This window comes from Monodelphis domestica, chromosome 1, assembly GCF_027887165.1.
Source record: "Monodelphis domestica isolate mMonDom1 chromosome 1, mMonDom1.pri, whole genome shotgun sequence".
Taxonomy (NCBI): Eukaryota; Metazoa; Chordata; class Mammalia; order Didelphimorphia; family Didelphidae; genus Monodelphis; species Monodelphis domestica.
In genome coordinates this window covers 631,310,379-631,334,313 of record NC_077227.1, presented here as the reverse complement: position 1 = coordinate 631,334,313, position 23,935 = coordinate 631,310,379, and the positions used below count along the sequence as shown (strand labels likewise).

General features: G+C 34.8%; 1 protein-coding gene across 8 annotated transcripts in view; it reads right to left on the bottom strand.

The window, feature by feature from the left end:
• GPCPD1 (glycerophosphocholine phosphodiesterase 1) overlaps positions 1-19,590 on the bottom strand; it is a 109,172-nt gene extending 89,582 nt beyond the window's left edge. For 6 of the 8 annotated variants that reach the window (XR_008917633.1, XR_008917634.1, XR_008917638.1 and 3 more), the window contains exons 1-3: positions 12,062-12,140; positions 8,631-8,727; positions 5,070-5,154 (exon numbers count right to left, since the gene is read on the bottom strand). Coding sequence is in view for 5 of the 8 variants with exons in the window: in XM_056823508.1 (XP_056679486.1) it covers positions 5,070-5,154; positions 8,631-8,727; positions 12,062-12,113 (234 nt within the window). In the remaining 3 variants the exon portion in view is untranslated. Of the gene's footprint in view, positions 1-5,069; positions 5,155-8,630; positions 8,728-12,061; positions 12,141-19,047; positions 19,181-19,281 lie in introns of those variants that run through there. The other 2 variants (XM_056823515.1, XM_056823518.1) reach the window with 2 other exon arrangements.
• Positions 19,591-23,935: the final 4,345 nt, after the last annotated feature.

Genomic DNA, 23,935 nt, shown 5'->3' with positions numbered 1-23,935 from the left:
ATACAGATAAAAAAAAATATTGATTCAAAAAGTCAAATCACTATATACTCATACAATTGTAAAATTGTTATAGGAAACTTGCAAAACGTTTAGTATATACTATTTGGTGTATATATTTCCTCTAAGAATATCTCCTTGAGAGCAAGAACCATTACTTTTTTTGTTGCTTATTCAATGTTGTTAATATTCTTGCAGGCTTAAAGTATCTCTTGCTCTTTGACAGGTTTTTTAAAAATAAGAATCATAGTACCTACTCATTGAATTGTCTAACAAAGATGAGGAGGAATACAACTTTACAATTTTCAAAATCCAGCTAAATGAAACAAAATCTAATTAAGCAGAGACAGTATAGTACAATAGATAGAATACTGCTTTGGACTTAAAATACTTTCTATGATGGCTCTTACTTATCATAAATGAGATGTTTATTCCCTCTGGTCTCAGTTTCTTCATTTGTAAAATGAGGAAATTGGATTAGTTGACTTATATGGTTCCTTCAAATTCAAATCTACAACTTAATCTAAGGTGTGAAATCTAGATTTCATTTCAATATTACTGCTAATATGCTAAGTTCATTGAGAACAAGAACTGTGTTTTATTTATCATTTTATCTGTCTTAACTCCTGTCATGATAGGTTGCTGCTCACAGTAGAAAACTTAATGTTTGGTTGCTAAACAGCTAATGAAGCTTTCATACCACTTCAAAACTCCTGTTGTGTTAAACAATGTAATTATGTCAAAATAAACAAATATCACTATCTAAATTTTAAGTGTTCTCTTTTTATATTTTATTATTAAAATAATCAACAAAATGTCAAAATGGCAGTGATATAAAAATACATAATGAATCAATTATATGCATTCTGACTAGTGTATGAAAATAATTTAAATTGACAAAGTAATAAGAAATGCCCAAATTTTGCGGATAAAGGTTTTAATGGTGAGAGTTTTTCCCCCATCCAAAACAATGCCAATTTTCATTTTGTTTTTAGTTATTAAAACCCTAACCTACTAGTATTGATTCCAAAGCAAAAGAGAAGGGCTAGGTAAGTGGGGTTAAGTGACTTGCCCAGAGGCACAAAGTTAGGATGTATTTGAGGTCACATCGGAAGCCAGGTCTTCCTGACTGTGGCACTCTATCCAGTGCTGCCCTACCAATGCTTTTGAAGAGCCAACACTCAAGTCAATAATGCTACTTGAAGTAAATTGTGCTAGAAGACTGAAAGGAATGTTTATGTTATTTGTCTATTTGTCTGCCTACAAAAGGGTAAAATGATAGCCAAATACTTGTCTCCAACGAAAAAACTGTCCTTACCAAAATAAGAAAAATTTCATTTCATATAACTCATAAAATTTTATAAATTCGCAGTCTCAGCAATCTTGCTAGTGTTTCCCTTTTTTGCTAAAATTATTCTCTCTTTAAAAATAACTTTAAAAATCAGAATGATCCTCAAAGGTAGAAAATTATACAAAAATAAATTATTCCTAACGAGTTTAGACCTCAATTTTGGAATTGTACACATTGCTGAAGTAAATTTTAAATTTTAGCTAATGAAATGAAACCCTTTGCCATAAACAAGATGGTGGATTTAATTAGGAGTCTAAAAGGAACTTATAACTCCAGAAATAAAAAGCAATTTGATCCTTTCACTCTTTGAATATGGATATGGGCCTACTTTTTTGGAAATTTTAATGAAGTTGCTAAAACTTTGTAAAGAAATTCATTTTGGAAAAAATGTAAGTACTCAAATTTATAAAATAAAAATTCAAACTTATTTATAAAGAAATATATATTATATTTATATTTATATTTATTATATATATATATAAATTATAAAGAAATAAAAGAATAGGTATGAAGAATAAATATTTCTCATAGGGTATAAACACTTTAACATCAAATTTATGCTGTAATGAAATTTTACTACATAAATATGAGACATTCAACAATAGCATATTTACATATGAATCCAGAGAACTTACAATCTTTGCCATCTCCAAATCTATTTTGGCTCATCCACAAAAAACTATGCTATCAAACTCTAGCAATAGTATATGGGCCAACTTTGAAACATGCTAAATTTGGCAGCTCTATATGGCATTTGCACAAGCTTTTGCTACAAAATCTCAGTTTGTAACTCATATTTCAAAAATTAACAAAAATAAACATGGGAAATACCAATATAATAGCAATGGTACTGAACTTTGAGATACTTTTAATATGCTAAATACAATGACTTGAATAATATAAGAGGAAATTTTTTTAAAGAAATTGAGGAAAACAAAAAGAAAACAGCACCAATACCAGTCCAAAACAAAACATTTCTTTAGAACTAATCCACTGGAAGGGAAGTAGAAAAAGCTGAATTTATTCTTATCTAATCATGCAAATTAATGTCAACATGGAAAAAATAAGTTGGTTCAAAACAGAGATAGGATCTTAATAATCTCTGACATAGGGTTTTTCAAGGATAGAAACTAAATTTCTCCAATAGGCATTATTGGATCTTCATACCTTTTTAAACTATCAAAACTGAATATAAGCTATTTTTTGGAGTCTTCTACTCTTTTATATTACAGAAATACATATCATGGTATTTGGATAATTTCTTCTTTAAACTACTTTTTTCACAGTTGTTCTAAGGAAAACTCACAAACTGATTCAGACCAAATCAACTACAAATCAGTTACTAGGAAAATTATTTTTTAATAGGAAAGGATAAGCTTGGAACTCATAAAAAAAAAAACCTTAATTTTGAAAACTTTAAATGTCTAAATATTAAGAATGATTAAGAAATGGATTAAGAATACATGTGCTCAAATAGAAACAATTTAAAGGGACATGGTATGGTATTAGACAATTAAACATACATTTCAGTTTAGTAGTTATTACTGGTCTGAGGTTTGTTTTTTTTTAATATCTAAACTCTACTCTTTATATATTAAATGTGATCCTACTTGTTAACTTTACAATTACTGTAAACTATTATTATTAAATTACGGTTCAAACTCATTTCTAGAGCCTTTTCATAATTATTTGAAGTATAAAGAAATATATTCCACTCTTAAAAGTAGAAAAGAGAAATCACATTCCTTTGTCCCTTAAATTCTAAAAAAAAAAACATTCTATAAAGCCAAACATAACATGGCAAAAATATGAATAGTATGAAATGAGATTTAAACCCCTTTGCATTTATTTCTTGGGAGAGTATCCTGAAAACGGTAATCAAAGAAAATTGCCTCTAATACCCTTTTAATTTTCTTTCACTTACTTTCATTTAAAAAAATATAATATATATATCTTTGCACAGCACTATCCATCCACAGACAATGCAAATTTTCAGAATGTTTCTAACTAAAAATCTACCCCACAAAAAATAAAATAATAAAAATTAAAATCTATCCCATTTAAAAAATGCCACCAAGTGTCAGAAAAAAGGAATAGAATTTGAACTTGTATGTAGGGAGGTTAAACATTATCCAAATTTGGGATATTATGTAGCTATTTACTCTATTCCACAAAAAATATACTTACCACGGCAGTCCCTGCATCACACGGTACATGTGTAAACGATACAGAGTACCTACTTAAAGAAACACACTCACCAACATATACTATAAACTTTTGCAGATATTACAAGGTGGGGAGGGGGGAAAGCTTTTGTTGCTGTTTTTACTACAAGAAAATTTATTGCTAATTGTTTGAAAAGGAATTTTGGGCTAATCTTCACATTTTAAAAGAAAATACTATAGATTGGCTTAATTTGAACTGTGCTGATAATAGTGTTACTTTTTGAAAGATCTTTGCTAAAAAAGAGTAAAGAGATTTTTTCTTTGTCAAAAATTTGTTATCACAAGTAGAAATTGGCTAGTCTTACAATTTTATAAATTAAAAACAGCACAATGGCTATCAGTAATGTGAACTCACAACAGCAAATATATTCAATATGACACACATATAATAACATTTTCCTCAAGCTCCATAACTTTTCTGACCTTGCCCTCATAACAAAAGGAATATTCAAATGCCATTTTAAAATAAAAGTAAGATTACTGTCAAGGCAAGGCAATATTCAATTCTACCAACCAATATTATGTGATTACTGAATATTTATAATATGTTCTTGAAATAATGAATGTAATAGGTACAGAATGCAGCTGAGGAAGATTTTAATTTTCTTATATTGGTGGCTAAAAGAATGAAGCAAGAAAGATGGCTTGATTTACTTCAAAAGTAATAAAAAAATTTTTCTGAAAGAAAGATAATCTATTTTTTAAAAAGAAATGTCAGTTCCCCTGGGCTTAGCTTATTTACTTCCATGTAGCATTTCTCTTGCCTAAAACTACACATGCATCCCCCCATTTTTAAGAAAATTCATCCATTTCAATGAAATGAAACTCTTCTTTTTTGAAAAAGAAAACAACTCAACTCTCTAATTCTTTCCACTACAAATAAGAGAAAATTACTAAATCCTATCTCATTACAAATCAATGTGTACAATAAACTTTAACATCTTTTCATGGCCTTTTAAATAGATCTGGCCTTAATTATCAGTGCTACCCTTGTTTTATGAAAATTAAGAGGAATCAGTTTAATTAACTGCTACTTTGAATATTTGTAATGCAATCCAAGTGTGGTCATTACATGACAGTTGCTTTGAAAAAAAAAAACCTATCTAGATACTCCCATATTATTGCAACTAAGAGGAAAAGAATACTTTTAAAGATTATAAATACATAATAACTTTTCCAATTAAAAAAAATCACATTTGTAAAAATGGGTTTTTATTTTAAGTATGGGTACAACTTCATGATCAAGAATAATTTTAATGCATATACTTACAATTAAGCTCAATTCCATTGCAGACAAATTGTCCATGAACCAAAAGCCATTTGTTTAACATTTTAGCACCAAAAAGCAAAATTACTTTTGGTCATTATAAGAAAAGCATTTCACAAATGGTTTCTAGTTTAGTTTAAAGGCATTTTCATTTAAATTACATTAGCAATTTTGGGAATAAATTAAGAAAACTGCTATAGAACTGAAAATTAGATTAAAAAATACATACCTTTGGTTCTAAAAAGTATCCACAAAAGTAACGATAATGAACTGGTACTCCTCTATTGAGTGCAAGAGTTGTTTTCCATACAACACTGTGAAGTTTGGGAGGAAAAGAGTATTGGGAAAAAATGTAAAAGAAAAACACTGTAGGTTTCTTGTCAAGTTTTAATACTGAATAAAACTTTCTTTGAAAACAAGAATTGGTTTTAAAAAGCTTTTAAATTTTGGTCAATAATGTTTCAATTTATATGAAAATGGACATTATAGGTTATTCCATAACTTTTCTGGCATTATTTTTCTATTTTTATAATTATAAGTCAGGACATATCCTTATTTTATCCCTACAAATTTAACTTGATAGTCAACTCAACCCATTCACTTGTTTTCCTAGTAGATCCTAAGAAAATGGTTTATGATTATCCTTGAGGTCTCCTCCTGCAAATACCTCAAATCAGAGTTTGTGTGGAGTTATTTTGTGTGGGTAAGTGGAAGGTGCCTTATTCGTACTTTAAACTAGTTCTTGATAAGTTTAATTCCCAAGTACTCAACTAGCCTAGATCTACTACTACGCTTCTTAATGACAGTAGGTGAACTGAGAGCTCTGGGTGTGGAACACTGGGACTGGAATCAGGAAGACCTGAAATCCAGCCTTAGAACCTACTAGCTTCTATGATATCAAGTAAATCACTTTGCTTGCTTGCCTCAGTTCAACTGTAAAATGGGAGTAATAATAGATCCTCCTTCTAGGAATGTTGTGAGGATCAAATGATACACTTTCTAAAAAGATCAGAGAACAGGATCTGACACACAGTAGATGATAAACAAATGTGGATTCCTTTGCCCCTACTTCCCCCTGCCACTTAATAAATCTGTCTTCCAGATTCCTGAATGTCTCAATTTTAAAAAGCTTTGAGAGAACACAGGGGTAACTTTTAATCCAGAAGGTTTTACTTCACTAGTAGGTTATTTTATATGATTCCAGAAATTGCTTATCTGCATTAAACTTATTTGGATATGTATTATATCCTCTTACTAGACTTTTACATATATACCATTATCTTCTTATTAGACTGAATTCCAGAAGGAACTTGTCTTCTTCCCCAGAACTAGAATAATTTAATGTCCTACAGGATGAGATAGGGTACACAATATGTTTTTCAATCCTCTGAAAATCTGATATTAAAATGATTAGCTATTATTAATAGTAGCAATCAATAATTATGATAATTATTTATATTTTTAAAAGAAATCAAAAGGTACTAGCTGCCAAGATTAGATGGACTTGAAATATTACGGTTCTTAATAAAAATGAGAAATAAAATATTATCAATATTGAATTATCACTAGGATTCAGCTTATTAAAAAATAAGACACTAAACTAAGAATGTTGACAAAATACAAAGAGACATTACTTTGACTTCATTTTACATTATTCTATATGTTTTACTTACATTTGATAAGAAATCAATTTTTTCATGTTTTATTTAAAATATGTACACACATTTACAAAAAACTGGTATGGTATTTTCCTGGAGAATCTGGCCTTTCCAGCCTCAAGACCAAACTTAAACCACTATACTGGTTATATTTTTCTAACAAGCAACACCAATTTGTATGACTGCATTAAACAGTTTAAAAGACATTGTTCAGAGAAAGAAATAATAAGCCCCTTAAGAGCTTATGCTAACCACTCAAACACAACAGAATCATCATGCTTCCTTACCATTATAAAGGATTACTACTCTTCTACACTTCTTATTTCATGTCCTATTCTTAATTCTGAAACTTTTTAGCTTACTTTATTCTGTACATATTTTGTCTTAACTATGTGCATGTTGTTTTTCTCCAAAAGAACGTAAGCTCCTTGTGTGTATGAAATTGTACTTTTGACTTTATATTCCCCAATGCTCAGCACAATGCCTAGCTAATGGTAGGTAGGTAGGCTCTTCAAAATTTGCTGAATACTTTTTGTGGTGTCTACCTTCCACCTAATTCTAGTTCTTTAAAATAATGAGGGGCATGAATCACAATGTGCACCTTCTGCATGAATGAATGAAGTACTTATTAAATTATTGCTGTATTATAAGCAAAGCATTACTTTTGGTGCTAGGAATACAAATTAAGGAAGGCAATCCCTGCTCTCAAGGAGCTTACATTCTAATGAGGGAGACAAGACATAAAGTTCAGTTGAAATTCAAATGGAAAAATACCATGGTTCTTCAGGCACAACAGCAAAGATGATGTTAATGTCTCTTTTTAATTGTCATTGATAACATACAGCTAAAGAATAAGAGGGGGGGCAACTAGGTGGCTCAGTTGTTTGAGAGCCAGGCCTAGAGATGGGAGATCCTGGGTTCAAAAGTGGCCTCAGGCAGTTCCCAGTTATGTGGCCCTGACCAACCCCCACTGCCTATCCCTTACCACTTTTCTGTTTTGGAACCAATACATAGTATTGATAACAAGACTGAAGATAAGGATTTTTTGAAAAATGAATGGAAGATAAATGTGCAAAATGGATATTAGATAGAAGATATTGCAATATTAGAGCATATGTAAAAAGAAAATATTCTAACAGGGTCTTCATTTAATCTAATTCTGAAAAATCAGGCTACAAACAAATCAAGCTCTCTTTAAATTTTAAAGAATGAAACTTTATTTATGGAGTATAAGCATACAACTACTAAAACATGGTATTTATAATCCTAAATTCATATCTCAAAATCCAACTCTTGAGTTTCTTTTAGTTCTTGTATTCTAGGACCAAAGGAAATACTTCCATACTTCAATGACATATTTGGCATGATCATTCCTTTCATTGATGTAAATGTCACCTACTCTAATAAAGTGGCAAAAAAAAAATCTTCCAGAATTTCTATGACCAAAACAATTCATCACTCTGCAGCTAGAAATGAGCATTTTCTTTTAAAGACATTTTATTTTCCCAATCACAAGTAAGAACAATTTTCAACATACATTTTCTGAAATTTTAAGATTCAAATTGTCTCCTTCCCTCCCCTCTCTTCTCCCCCCTCTGAGAGAATAAGCAATTTTTATTATGTATTATCATAACAATTAGCTTTTATTTAAAACTATTATCATAGGGGGCAGCTGGGTAGCTCAGTGGATTGAGAGCCAGTCCTAGAGACGGGAGGTTCTATGTTCAAATCTGGCCTCAGACACTTCCCAGCTGTGTGACCCTGGGCAAGTCACTTGACCCCCATTGCCTACCCTTACCACTCTTCTGCCTTGGAGCCAATACATGGTATTGACTCCAAGACGGAAGGTAAGGGTTTAAAAAAAAAAACAAAAAACTATTATCATAACAATTAGCTTTTATTTAAGACTGATTTGTTGATAATAGGCATACAGCCCATCCATAGAAGCATATCATGAAAGCATGTACCTCCCTTTGAAATCTCCAAGAAAAAAGGTCATAAAAATTAAGATGAAAACTGAGCTGATTGTTCATGTGATTGCTCAGAACAATTCAGAACAAAATATATTTTCAACAGTTTAAAAATATGAATAAAAAGTTACTGTAGTATATTAAATATTCTCTCATACTTACCTATTATTTGGCTTCTCTTCAGGATGAAGAGCCATACCAAATTGAGGATTCCAGTTTCCCAAAGTGTCACAATCTCCACATATTGCAAAAATTTCCCCTAGAAGAGAGTATTATAAATAACTACTTAATTTAAATTACAGGTGTGACCTCAATTTTTAGTTTATGAAAGTTAAAGAGTAGTCAATTTCAGTTAGGTTAACAAAATCCTCTTTTCCCAAGCCGTTTATTCTGACTTTGAAGTTAGAAAGATAATCAACAATCTGATCTTAAATATCTATTCTTCTAGGCATTTAATAGTAAAATCTAATGAGAAAGGGCAGTACAATAAACATGTGATTATTTCTAAAAATTAAAGAGTCACCAGGTCCTCAAATTTGAAAGCAAGCCCTATTCCTAGGAAAATCAGATTTGACTTAATTTTATTTCAACTTAAAATACCATTTCCAGTAATATAAATTGCTATAAAAGTGAAGACTTCCTATACTACAATTATTAAGACTGGGGTCTTTTTTCCCCCATATTATCATCACAGAATTTTCTTTAAAAAAGATCATCAATAAGAAGCAAAGAAAAACAGGGAAAGTGGCCATTTCCCCCTATGCTATACAATAAGCCTCTAATACTCATAAATGATCTTAGGTGTCTTGACAATAGTCAACAACATAACTGAAGGAAAGAGATAGTTATGAAATAACAATTGGAGTAGTAACAATTGGAGTTTAAAAAGACCTTTGAGATTACTTAGTCCAATTCTCTCTTTTCTCTTTATAAAAGAAAAAACAGATTGATGTGAGATGTGAGATCATTCAACATTTACATACTATGTGGCTGGCACTGTGCTAGGTTCTGGATCTGTGATCTCATCAATTTGAAAATGAAGATCATAATCCATTCACATGTCACTCTTCCTGAATGGTCAGGGAAGAGATTCTATACCCAAAGTGCTAAAGCCTTTCCTAACCTCTCAAGAGAATGAAAGAAACAATGATGTATATTCTTGCTGTCCACCTGTTGTCCTTTGATCCTTGCCATATAACCACTCATCTTCCCCGGCCTGGCAAAAAGTTCCTTAATGACACCCTTTTCTCTTCTTCTTTGGAGTTCCTCATAGGTTATGCTTGGCCAAGTGCTCAAACCCAATATGCATCATTTCATTACCTTCCATGTGAGACTCATCTTTGGTTCTTCAGAGCAGGTATCTTTTTAGGTCTTGCTGTCATACAACCATATTTATGGAATTTGTTTTGAAAACATGGTCCTTGTTTTTATAAATAATTTGGGGTCAGGAAAAGTGCTCTGCAATTTGCTAAAAGCAATCTGGCCCATTCTCATCTTTTTCAATTTTTATTTTTGTTTATTTTGTTCAATCCAGACACAAACTACTGAATAAATTCTAAATAGATAAGCCATTCAAATGCATGTTAAAATCTGGGCAAAGAATATTCTTCATCAGTTTGATCTTTATTATGTGGATATACAGGCTGAATCCCTTTGCATAGTTACAAATATCTTCCAGAAAGCCCTGAAATATTCTGGAGTTTAATGCAATCAACACAAATCATCATAAATAGAAACCTGAAAAACTTCTTCATCCACAGGGATTTCTCTCCTCGACCTGGACTCTGCATTGTAGGTGATTACCTACAATCACAATTGCCATACTTTTGGCAAACATACATTCCTGTTTTATACTATTATTTATCAGGTGGTTTCTAAACATGATTATTGCTGTTGCTATATTTTCTAAGAAATCCTGAATGATACAACTGATGGGAAACACTTTTATAACAAAATACCTGAAGTTGTCACTTTGTTCTGACAAGTGTTTTTTCTTCATCTACAGAGCTCCTGGCATATAGTAAGCATGTAATACTTGACCTTCCCTCTCAGCTAAACTTAAATGCTGGTCTCTCAATACCATTACAAAGGTACAAATCTTCTCTGAATATATTTGATCCAATCTGGCTGCTTTTCTAATTTTTGTTCTCTTCAGAAAAAATTTCTATACCTTGCATAATCAACTCAAGGATTAGGAACCTTGAATGAAAAAAAAACCAGTCTGTTAAAATGGTTTTGCTTAGTTGGGTATCTTGCCAAGTATTCTTAAGACTGATTTTATTCCCCTCATTACTTCTTTGTTTTGGGATAGTGCTGTTTCATAATCATCCATGATATTTTTCAGAAGATTGTCCAAAGATTCCATTAACTCACTGTTGCCTTTGACAGTCATCTCTCTTCGGCAAGAAAATCAAATGTATGCTACCTAAGGTATTTTCTGGCCTCTTGGTTTCCTGGATGTAGCAATTAATTTAGATTGATTTAACTTATTAATGAAATTAAAATTAGTGTTAATGTAATTTTTACTTTTCATTTCCCTTTTAAAATTTTCATTACCTTTTTTTTTCCAAACCCTTACCTTTTGTCTTAGAATCAATACTGTGTATTGGTTCTAAGGCAGAAGAGTGGTATGGGGTAGGCAATAGGGGATTAAGTGACTTGCTCAGGATCACACAGCTAGGAAATACCTGAAGCCACATTTGAACTCAGGACTTCCTGTCTCTAGCCTGGCTCTCAATCCACTGAGCCTTCCAGCTGCTTAAATAGCTTTCTTAAATAAGTATGGGTTAAATCATAGTTTTGTGCCTTCTTTTACCTTCTTTTTCTTATAACTATTCTTTCTTGTTTATTACCAATGCAGAAATTCACTGAGTTGAAGATATAACTATGCAAAGACAGGTAACTCAGAGATGTGTATTTTCCTATTAAATCAATTCCAGTCTTTATGATCTTACTGGCACTAGTTATGGCCAGTGCCTATGAATTTTTTTAAGTGTTCAAGATAAATTAGGCATAAGGGCTAATCAATCTATAATCCTTATCCTCAGGAATATGTATACACAGACCCACAACCCCAGTGGATAGAGAAATGGGCCTGGAGTCAAGTCAGTAAGAATTGAGTTCAAAACCACCCACCGACATTTATCAGCTCTATGATCCTGGACAAGTCACTTAACTCTATGTGTCTCAGTACTCTCATCTGCAAAATGGGGATAATAATAGCACCTACATCCCAAAATTATTATGAGGACAAAATGAGCTAATAATTAAAAAGCATTTAATACAATGCCTGCCACATAGCAAGTACTGTATCAATGTTATTATCACTATTTCTACTACTAGTAATGATAACTAACTGCAAAAAGCAGTTGATAGTGCCTAAAACATAGGTTCTACATAAATACTTATTCTCCCTTCCCTCTTTCAGTAATTGAAAACATTTTCAAAGAATAAAGTAGAAAAAATCTGCAGAATATTTGAAATACATATCACCCTCAATTTCATTCTTTTATTTAGTAATTCTATAGTTTAAAATACTTCAGAATGAAGATGTTAATGCTTGTAAAAATTGAACAAGTAAAATTTCTCAATACCTGGAAATAGAGTTCCTCCTCTTAATTCAAAGGTAACTTGAGAAAGCGTCATCTTGGCAGATTTATTTATGATGTTGAACTAGAAAAAATTATAAAATACAAGAAAATGCTAAGTATAGTTAAGTTAGCTATAGATATCATATTAGATATTTATAATCAGCTTTTAAAATTCATTAGAGAGATGAACTATTATTGAACACCAATTTTTTGCTCAAGTAGTTAATTTCAAGGCCTATAATGTCCTGAACTATTCAGGAGGAGGAATTTTTTAAAATACTGAATGGAAATCTCAAGTTTTACACTATTAAAATTCCTAGCTTTCCTTTACGGATATGTTTATAAATAATAATGAAAGTGTAATGATTCTGTCACATATGTTCTCCTTTGTTAGATAATTGTTCTGACAACACTACTTTATCTTTCTGAAACAACTTTGAATCTTACTATAAAGAACTAAAGGGAAAAAAAGATGTTTCTGATCTAGCAAAAGGGCAAGAGATAAAAAAAATTATTTTCATAATGCTCTAAGTTTAACAAATCAAACTTGGCAAAGTGACATTCAGTTTTTAAGACATAATACAGTCAGTACTCAACACTTCTATCCCAGGTCACTTTTTCCAATTTCCTCTTTGCAAATTGTGCTATCAATATTATTCAATTCCCACTGGGCTATAAAGAGAGAATCATTTTTCTATTCTTTCTTTCCTAGCTATCTACATCTATTACACAATACTTCTATGCAATTTTTCTATTATCCACATCTTCCCTTTTATTTTTATATAGTAATCATTCCCATATCCATCTCTTAGAACTTTGTCTAGAGCACTATGATCTAACCTCTCTGTCCCCAATGTCCTTTCTACCATTTTATGCACAACTAACAAAAATATTAATAAAACTCAGTTTTTAATATAGCCTTTGCACTGGAAAAAGTATCCTCTGAGGTATTTTACTGTTTTTTTCTACTTACTATTGAGATTCCAAAACTAGTCTCTCTCTCTCTCTCTCTCTCTCTCTCTCTCTCTCTCTCTCTCTCTCTCTCTCTCTCTCTCTCTCTCTCTCTCTCTCCACACACATACACCACACACACCACATACACCATACACCACACACACCACACACACCACACACACCATACACCACACACACCCCTCTTTCCCTCTAAACCATACAATTGCCAAATGAATGTCCAAATGCTGACAGTCTGGTTCTGAGATACTCTCTAGATAAATTCAATCTAATTGTATCACTAAGTAATTATGGAGAATTCTAAAAATTAATCCCTATTTCTGACTTCAAATATTCTCAACTTGCAATTAAAATTATTTAAAAGACTGATTTGGGATAAGAATTTAATTTTACTGATTAGGCTGGCATTATAACCAATAAAGTGATAGGTCATTCAAATGACTAAAGACTCCAAATGCCCCTTAGGCAAATCTATAGAGTTTTAGGAGTTCATTGTTCAGTCCCCCATATCCCAAGACATCTTGAAGTGGAAAATATATTGCTAATTAGAATGTATCCATCACATTATCTTTCCCTCCTCAATCCCCCATGTGATGGGGGTCCAGTAGGCAAGAAAAGAATCCTTTTCTACTAATTAAATTCTGTTAAAGAGGAATTTGGGATTCCTAAGGACAAAGAAAATATAAAAGGCAGTAGATTGGACAGTGCCTGTGATTCAAAACCCTGGTGTAATAATTCTTTCTTAATACATAGGGCTTGGGACCTCTCTAATCCAGAGTCCTCATGTAAGGAATTAATATAGAATATGAAAAACAAATTCTGACATAACACGTTGGTTCCTGCTCTTATCCTCTAGCCACTACATAAGGGGTCTCTCCATCATGAGTCTTTTGGTGGGGATATGTTCTAACACCTGGAGATTCAGAATCTATTAACATATCTTCACTGATACCTTGACATTCCCCTAAACTTCAGAACTTTGGCATACTATTTCTTGAAAGTGACAAGAAAACTAAGGGCAGGACAATATAGAGGTCACTACAACTTCCCAGGATTACAGTATGTCACTTTAGGGAGTAAGTAGTTGGCAACCCACTATTTATCTGATCTACCAATTCTTAAAAAATTTTAACTATAGCTTTGCAGGTAATTTACTAATTTACTAACTTTTCTTAATGCAACTCTACTCCAACTATATTAAAATGCTTAAGGGTTTTTAGTTGTACTAGACCAGTCCTTTTCTGACTTGGATTCCTTTTGACTACGAAGCCTATGGACCCCCTTTTCAAAATACTCTTAGAAAAGAAAACAAATAAAGTGAAATAGTTATCCATAAGATACATTTTTTAAAAGTTCATATGCCTCAAGTTTAGAATATACTAGATGATCTAAATCTAAGTAAGGTCTCTCATTGCTCTAAAGCAGGCGTCCCCAAACTGCAGCCCCCTGAGGCCATTTATCCAGCCCCCACCCACTTCCAGAAGGGGTACCTCTTTCATTGGTGGTCAGTGAGAGAAGCACCGCTCATGTAACAGTACTTCTAGTGACATAATCCTTTGTGTGGTGCCTTGTTCTGAGAGTAACTTAAAAGAGGACAAGGCACTGCACAAAGGATGATGTGGCTGCACAATGGAAGAGGTCAGCATGGTGAGTAGCAATCTGGGGGAGGGGATTCCACACTGTGAATACTGCTGCCTGGTATAGTGGTGGCAGTGATGGGCCTGTGCAAGGTGTGACAGGCCCATCACAGCCAGCGCTGCAGCCTCCACTTTCAGAGGTATACAGATTTGTTCATAAGTTTTTTTATAGTCCGGCCCTCCAACAGTCTGAGGGACAGTGAACTGGGCCCCTGTGTAAAAAGTTTGGGGACCCCTGCTCTAAAGTTTAGTATTACAATCATGCTCTAGGAACTTTTAGAGAAAAAAAATTTTAAGATAAAAAATGAATTATGCTATTTCAATCTGCCAATAATTTCAAATAAAAGAGAAATTTCAAACTAAGAATACTTAAAACAACATAATGAGTATATCTCATATTCCTCCACCTAAGATATCCCACCTACTCCTCTTTACTAGTTATAAATTTTAATAGAATGTTTTGTATTAATTCCACTAGAAAAACCACTTTGACTAGTATTCCAAAAGTGTGATTGCTCTTCTCTATCTTCTCCATCAATATATCCAGACTGCATTCTAATGCCCTGATTTATTTTCTTTTTAGACAATTATTTTCAATTTCCCAAGTATAGATGCTGTTATATGCTTTCCTACACACAACACATGCACTTTTTGGTTTTTGTTTTAAAATCCTTACCTTCCATCTTGGAATCGATAAGTATCGGTTCCAAAGCAAAACAGTAAGGGTCAGGCAATGAGGATTAAGTGACTTGCCCAGTTAACAGCTAAGAATTATCTTTGGCCACATTAACCTAGGACCTCCCTTCTCCAGGCCTGGCTTTCTATCCACTCAGTCACCCAGCTATCCCTACTAGATGCACTGTTGTAACAAATTCTCATTAAATAGTAACTATATCCAACTGTATACCAATAAAACTAGACAAAATTTGTCTATATAAGCTATGAATATCTATAAAAAAACATAAATATACAATGAACAAGAAGACTCTCAAGTTAGCTTGGCAACCTCATAATACCATGTGAATGTAGAAAATTCCTTAACATCTCTAAAAGTCTAAATAACACTTGGCACTAATACACTGGACTGTTATAAACAAAGTGCTTTGCAAAACTTAAAAGTTTTATAGGCCCATGGGCTATTATTACCCTACTTTCAGAATTTCATTTCGATTCCAGTCTTAATTAGAAAAAAGAATGAATTATTTGGAGGAAAAATTAGATAATAAAGTTCATTCCAAAATGAATTAAACGGTGCTATTAATGTCTTATTTCTAAGAGTAAACACTATGTACTGAATGCACATAACAAGTTTCTTCAATAGACAAATAATAAGATGACTTTTTGAGTTCCGTTTCCACTCTAGATCTATATTCCTGAGATCCTCTGCATGAAACAGTCTCATAAGCTAGATCTACATTTCGTAGTAGGTGTTGATATATCTAACACTAGCTAGTATCAGCTAAAATAATAGCTACAAAAGTTATATTTTTAGTGGCAGCACTTCTAGCAGAGTCACCTTAAGTGTCAGTGTCAAGTCTAAAGGACTAAAGAAAGACTTATAGGCCCGCCCTCTTTAGTAAAAGATCTCAAATTATCAGTCCTCCTAGAGACAACTAACTCTATGGAAATGAGTCATACTAATAAAAACCAAAAATATAAATTAATTAATTTATAATAAGTACCTTTATTCAAGACCTTTAATACCTCATTATGGCATGGAGATAATCCTAGGCTTTCAAAGGCTATTCTAAGACACAGTACCAAAGGAAAAGCTTAGAATGTGCACCCAGTTACTTATGTACGTCCACAGTTAAAGTTCAGAGAGATCTATTTTCCAAAAAGGTAGCCACAACAAACTTATGAAACTGTTTTTAAAGTATGAAGGGGCTATAGATAGATTAACTTTTTCCTTCTCTCACAGGAATAAAACCATGGATCTTTTGAAGTATTTATATACAATATGAATGGGAAAGTTTATGTCAGAACTGCCTACAACAGTGCAAACTCATCCCAGTAAAAAGCCTACTAGAAAAATTAAACAAAACAAAACAAAAAAAAAACAACAGAAGATTGTTGAATGGAGACATAATTCCTTAAACAAAAATGATTTGAGAAATTCATTTAAAATAATATTTGGATAATTGGAATAGCCTCCTGAGCTTACATTTCTATAATGTTGTGCAAAGAACTAGTGCTTTCTACATAGCTACCCTTTGAGATAATTGATATATTTTACAAATTAAGAAATTATGGTTCACAAAAGTGAAATGATTTTTTTCTATTAGTGCCAGTGAATATTAGAGCTATGACTTAAATCCAAGTACTCTGTCTCAAAAATAGTCTTTCCAGTATATTTTACTGCTTCTCTAAATAGTAATTCTAGGAGCAGCAAGGTGGTTCAGTGAGTAGAATGCCAAAACTGGACTTCAGAGAACCTGGGTTCAAATCTGCCTACATGGCCCTGGGCAAATCACTCAACCCTAAATGTTGCTCTTCTGCTTGGAAACAATACTTCAAGACAGGGTAAGAGTTTTAAAAATAAACAAATATAAATTATAAATTCTATTTGGCTTTCCATTGTAGATTCCAAGAACAAAGTTTTAGTTTATATCTCATCCCCAAACTCTCTACCTATATTTCTAAACATAAGCCACTCCCCAGTACTGCACTATACTCATAACCATGGATATAAGCCAAAATTCTGGTGCAGGATTTAACTGCATAGTTTTCTCACCCAAAATGACCTGTACTGCTAGTACAAAAAAAATTTCTGGCATTATTTTATAAAGCCTCCCTGGTTTTCCTTTCAAGAAAATATCACAATTGTAGGGGAGGTGGGATGCTAGAAAGTCAGCTAACTACATATACTGCAAGAAAATTTTTCAAAAAAAAAGACCTTAAAAGATTAGACATGTTTGGTGTTCTCATTTTTACTTTAACTTTTATATTAACCGAATTTCCTAAGATCTACATTAAAAGTTGACCTTAGGCTACACATGTATCCCACCAATTAGTATTTTTTAAAATAGAAAAAAAATAAATGAAAGGGAAACGCCTTCTTTAACTCACTTGAGCTTGCCACATGATTTTTTTTTAATTCATATAAATTGGCAGCAAAATATGACAATTGTCATTACCTTGTGTAATTGTTTATTCTTTTAAGTTTTTACCAGGTAAATTTTTCTGGCTTCACAATCTTTCAAATATTTCTATAAACAATCCTCTACAAATGGAGAAATCGTAATCCCACGATAAATTTTCCTAAAATGCCTATACAAAACATGAAAGAAGGCTTCAGAATGAAGAGAAATGTCAGAAAGACTTCTATTCAAACTCCGCTTTACTCTGGGCGTATAATCTGGGCAAGTCACTTTATTTAACATACATTAGAAAACATCAACAGAAAGGTAACAAATACTCCAACTGAAGAGTGTTTAACATATTTTATAACACACATAGAAGCAAAACCTCTCATCTGGAAATAATTCTACCTCAAAGTATCCAAATGACTGAGCCCAGAATATATTTTCTAATATCTACATTGAAGAATCATACCACGGGAAATTGTACTATACCAGTTCCTTTCGCTGAGGTAAACTTAATTTTTAAAAGAAATTTTCAAGATTAAAATGATTTTAAAAGTTGGGGGGGGGGGGTTAATGTGAACATTTAACCTTCCAAGAGAATGTAAATTCCTTGGGGGATGAGAATATTTGAGTTTGTCTGAATCCCGGCCCTAGATTCTGTGTACACATTGTAGGAACTTGATGTCCGCTGAACTGACTCAAACTAAAACTTGAGATACAGGGCTTTACAGATAAATTATATTTTTGTTTAAAAGGACAAACATTACCATAAATAGTAAAGGCGAGGAGGATTGCTCATTTACGAATAAGGGAAACAACTTTAGAAGCTCATGAATAAAAAAGCTTTTTGATAGGAACTATTTCATTCTTTGTGCATATACTCCCCAAAGCCTAGCACTTAGTGAGCGCTTAAAATTGCTTGTTGACAGATTATCCGGCAACTCAGGCATTATTTAGAAAGCCCAGGATGAAGCAGTGCTATGGAGCAGTACCCGTGGGAGACAGTGATTAGGCAGATTCATCAACCAGTTATCCGTTTAGGAAAAGTCAAAACAAAAGTCGAATCTATTAATTCTCCTCAGATCGGGTGCCAAACCCCAGCCTCCCAGATTTCCCAGACTTCGAATTCCTCGAGGAACCAGCAGTCATGTCTTACAGGCCGGCAACCCGCAGAGAGTCCCATACGACCCCCACCCACCTCAAGCCTGGGCACCACTACCTCGCCCAAAGAGAACCTTCTCCCCTTTTACCCAGACTGCGTGAGGAACCCACCCCTCCTCCGCAGTACCCCTACCTTAGAACAGTAGGGGGGAAAAGGGTCCCAGGTCCTCAGAAGGCTCGATATCACGCGTCCTCCTCCCCCCTCCCATGACCAAGGAAATGAGGCGAGGACGCGACCCCCGGAAGCCCCATCCAAGACAATCCTCAACCGACACCTTTCCCCAACGCTTCACCTGCCCACCTGCGGCTAGCCGCGCGGGTACCCCCTCCCCCTGCCCATCATCATCCCCAGCCTCCGCGAGCTCACCTGTCAGGGAGGGGGAAGGGGGAAAGAGGAAGGGGCGCCAGCCAGGAAGAAATGAGAGCGAGAATAGAAGGGAGGGGACCTCGCAACAACGGATTCCAAGCGTCGCCCGGCACAGCCTCTGTTGCCTCCGCTCCCTATGCCGCAGTAGAACGTCAGGTTCCAAGCCCCCTACGTAACCAAAGAACCAAGGAAGACAGAATCCGCTTGGCGCAGTTAACTTCAGCCCTTATTCGGTCCAGTCACAGCTGCTGCCACGAGAGCGCTGCTCGAGGGTGCCCCCGGGCAGCCCGGAGAAGGAGGAAACGGCTAGTCTGAAACCGGTTTCAGCTGCTTCTGAACAAACAGCCGAAACCTCCCAAAGGGCGGGGGGGGGGGGCGGAGAAGGGGTAGTGGCGTCACAAGGCAGCGCCGCGCCAGGACCAATCAGCGCCCGGGACATAGCCCCAAAATGAAGGCAGCGGTTCTTGGAAAGACTTTTATATATCGCTTCCGAGGGAGGCCAGCGGGTGGCGAGATTGTAGGCAAAAGAGCTCCGCACCCTCCTCTACCGAGCTGCAGGTCTCTTTGTTTCTTGACTGCCCTAGAAGTGGGTGGGTTGGGGGTCACAGAAGGGACCCCGCCCTGACCCCCGCGAGCTGGCGGGAAGTGGCGGGTCTGGGGACGAACCCCACACATTGTCCCTGCTGCGTGTGCGTGGAAATAGGCAGATGAAAGGGGATTTAAAAAATTTTTATTTTAAAATCCCATAAATTATTTTAAAACATTGGAAAATGTCTTTTTGCACCATTACCAACGTGCCACGGAGAGTTACTCCTGAGCTCCTGTAACTAAAAGGAAGTGTTGGTCATTAGTTCTATTAACCTTTTTTTAATGAATCTGCCAATGCCCGGAAAAAAAAAAATCTCTCAGCATGTCTTGAACTTGTGAAAAGGGGAAGCTACCAAAAAGAAAAAATAGTTTGCAAGCGTTTTCTATACCGGGGAATGGCACATGTATTTTAATGTTTACTTGAATGAAATGGTTCATTTCCCAACATAATTATAAAGCATAAAGTTAGATTTTCTTTTTATGTTATTAATATGGCTGAAAGCACATTGAGGGATTAACTGTAAGGGTTGGAGATGTTGGAACTGATTAAGGCTTCTCAGTAAAGATTTAATCATAATAGAAAATCCTCTTTTCTAATCGTTTAGAATATGACCTTGCCAACCATCAAATGTGATTGGCTTTGCTACTAAAAGCAATGCAATGATCCAGGACAATTCTCAGGGACTTATGAGAAAAAATGCTATCTACATCTAGAGAAAAAAACTGGGATTAGAAATCCAGAAGAAAACACATGATTTATCATGTATATATGGGGTATATATGTATATACATATATATGTGTATATATATATATACACACATATATATGGGTGTATGTATATATGATCTGGGGTATTGGTTTTAACTGATTATTGCAAAAATGAATAATATGGAAATAGGATTTGAGTGATAATATATGTATAACCCATTGATATTGTCAACAGACAACAAAAATCATGTAACCATAGGAAAAAATGTTAAAATTAAAATAGAATCTGATCTTGCCAGGTCAGGGTTACTGGAATGGATAGATGATCACTCAACCTTCCTAACCTTCAGAATTTCGTTACTTTTTACATTAAATAGATTTTGCAATAGTAAAAAGGGAACAAACAAAAATCCCTTACAATTAAATAGTACCTATATGCATTACTTCAATCCTGCAAAGGAGGCAGTGGTAGTCATCATGTCCCTTTTTTAGAGATGGCAAAACTAAGGCCCTAAAATGTTATATAACTTGAACATTTTATATAATCAGGTGATGGTAGTACAGTGATCCCTCACCTATCCTGGGAGTTATATTCCAGAGCCCTAGCAATAGGTGAAAATCCATGAAGTAGTGGGATTGCAAAAAGACTAATGCTATAGTCACTGAGCCAGTCATTGCCTCCTAAGATACAGCACACAGAGCTGTGGTTTGTCGCCTTTCATTCCAGTAGCCAATAGTGTGATGTGTACAATCTCACCTTGGCAAACTTGTGAAAGTGGTAATAGCATACTGCATTTCCATTATGTACAGTATGGTAGTAGTAGTAGTAATAGTAGTAGTCTCTCGGTAACCGCAGATGACGATTGTCTTTGTGCGTTTTCATCTATGGTGTATAGATGAGTGTGCACAAAGACACTTGTGCATGGAGATTTAAGTGGAAAAGTCGTTGCACAGAGACAGTCCCACTCTCTCAGCGTTAGAAGCCTGGGTCCAGTGGCACGAAAAGTCGTTACACCTGGAGACTTCCTCAGCTGCATTGGATGGCCGTGTTGTCCTTTGTGCTCCAACACGCCCTAAGCACTACACAGTGCTTTGCTGCATCGCCCTCTCAGCCGTTGAACCTTCTTATTGGTTTCTTCTGCCTGTTCAGCTGAAGCAGTCTTCACATGCTGGGTGAGCAAAGCCCTGGTTCACCAGGGGTCTACGACCTATGACTGATTGCTACCCTCACAAGGTTTAACCAGCCTGTCAAAGCCGTTGCCCGGGGTGTGGCCGCTGCTGCATGCTAGCAGCTACTGGGAGCCACAAGTGAGAGCTGGGTGTCAAGTGAGGTTCAGAGGCTGGAGAGCTGCCCTAAGAGGGCATGACAAGCCCTCCATACCAGAAATACTACCCCCTCCTTGAGCACCCCATACACCCCTACAGTATGGTATTCAACCAAAAAATCCTATGATATAGTGAAAATTCCATGATACAGAAATGAAGGTAAGGAAAAAGGAGGGAAAGGTAGGAAAAGGAAATGAAGGAAGGTAGTTGGGGGTTCCCCCCTTCATGGTAGGGAAAATTGACCAGGGTTCTTTGTAGGTAGACTAGGAATCAGATTAAATCAGGCTAGACTTCAAGGAAGGTTAAGTAGGTTATATTTAGGGTTAGGAAGGGAAAGTTAGATCTCTGGCAGCTAGGCAGGAACCAAAGCTCTTTACCTAGGTTAGGGGAAAAAATGGGGCCAAAACCCAAGTTTCTCTCTTCTTTTATTCTCCCTCTGACACCTCCCACAAAGGATGTTTTCACTTCACCACCCCCTCTAACCAGCAGCCCAATGAGAGCACTTCCTCCCCAGTTTGGAGTAAGGGGGGGGGGGGGGCAGAGAACAATTTGCCATCACTTCCCTAGATTTATCTGATGAATTCTCTTCACCTGGAATTTCCTATAGTCATCACTTAGCCATATCATCATTTGCCAAAACATATATGTTTTCAAGATGCAAACTAAAATATCCCTGCTTAAAAATTAGATACAATACATTTCAGATTAAGAGCTCTGTGTATCTTGCTGAAACTATCAATCTGTCTTTCAGGTTTCTGTTTACTGTTCCTTCTTTGATCTAATAAACTTTCCAAGTAGTTTTACTTTGTGAAGATTAAATTTAACACGCCCCTGATTATAACAATGAAAATACTTAACTCTCCCCTGATTATGAAGATTAAATTGTAACCCTTGTCTATTTTTAGATTTAATCCCCATAAGTGTAAACACAGTACTTAAAAGTTAAGTATGATGATCTATGCCCATTTAGATCTAATCAACAAAAGTGCAAATATATCCCACTTAACCATGAAATGGGAGGTTTGTGACCCACATGTGCAATACTGGGTAACAAATCAGAATCAACTAACTGCCTTCTGGGCAGTACTATAGCAGGACTTCAACTGTAGATGTAGAATTAAGGGAAGACACGGAGTGACACAAAAGAAAATGTCTTTAAAAGGAGCTGTTTTCTGTGAGAATTTAATTCTTCATGCTTTCGAGTTGAGGCTGGTGAAGAAGAGCAGAAGGATCTGGTGACTGGACCTGAGACCCTGTTTTCCTGGTGAGGCGAATAAAGAATCTCTGACTGAACTGACACGTGGTGGGTAAAAGACTGACTCTTAACTGCTGGGTTTTCTGAAAAAAGCTATCCTCAGGAGAGACCTAATCTTGAGAGACACTTCCCAGGTCCTCAGCTTGCTGAGGCTGGTTGAAACTAATTCTCCCTACCCGGAGGGGCCAGGAGTAAATTACTTAGTCCTCAGGCTAGATATCTTACTTTATCCTCTCTCTGATTTCTTGCTTCACTCTATTTTGTAAATAAATTATAAATAAAATCTCTTTGGAATTAATTAAATTCTTGATGACCACACTTTTAATAATCAAGTCCAACCCTTTAAAAATTAACCCCATTTCCCCCTTACAACTTTTTTTCATTTTTCTGAATCAGTGACTTCACTATATTGGGAAATCCCAATGTGAAATTTCCTCCACCAGTATGGGTCAGCAACTATTAATATAATTCATGTCATACAGAGTAGACTGGATAACCCAAAAAATTAAGTGATTTGCCCACATTCACTCAAATTTGTCAGAGGCAAGGCTTGAATCCAAGGCTGACTACTACTACATACTGCTTCTCTTTTAACTTAAATAAAATAGTTAATTCATATCTTAAGTTACTTCCCAACCATTCAATTCTTTAGTAAGCCTATAAAAGGGAAGAAGTATAATGAATAGATTATCAGGGGTTGGAGTCATGAAGACCTGACTTCAAATGTGACTTCAGATTCATAATAACTGTTTGATCCTAGGAGGGTCAATTAATCC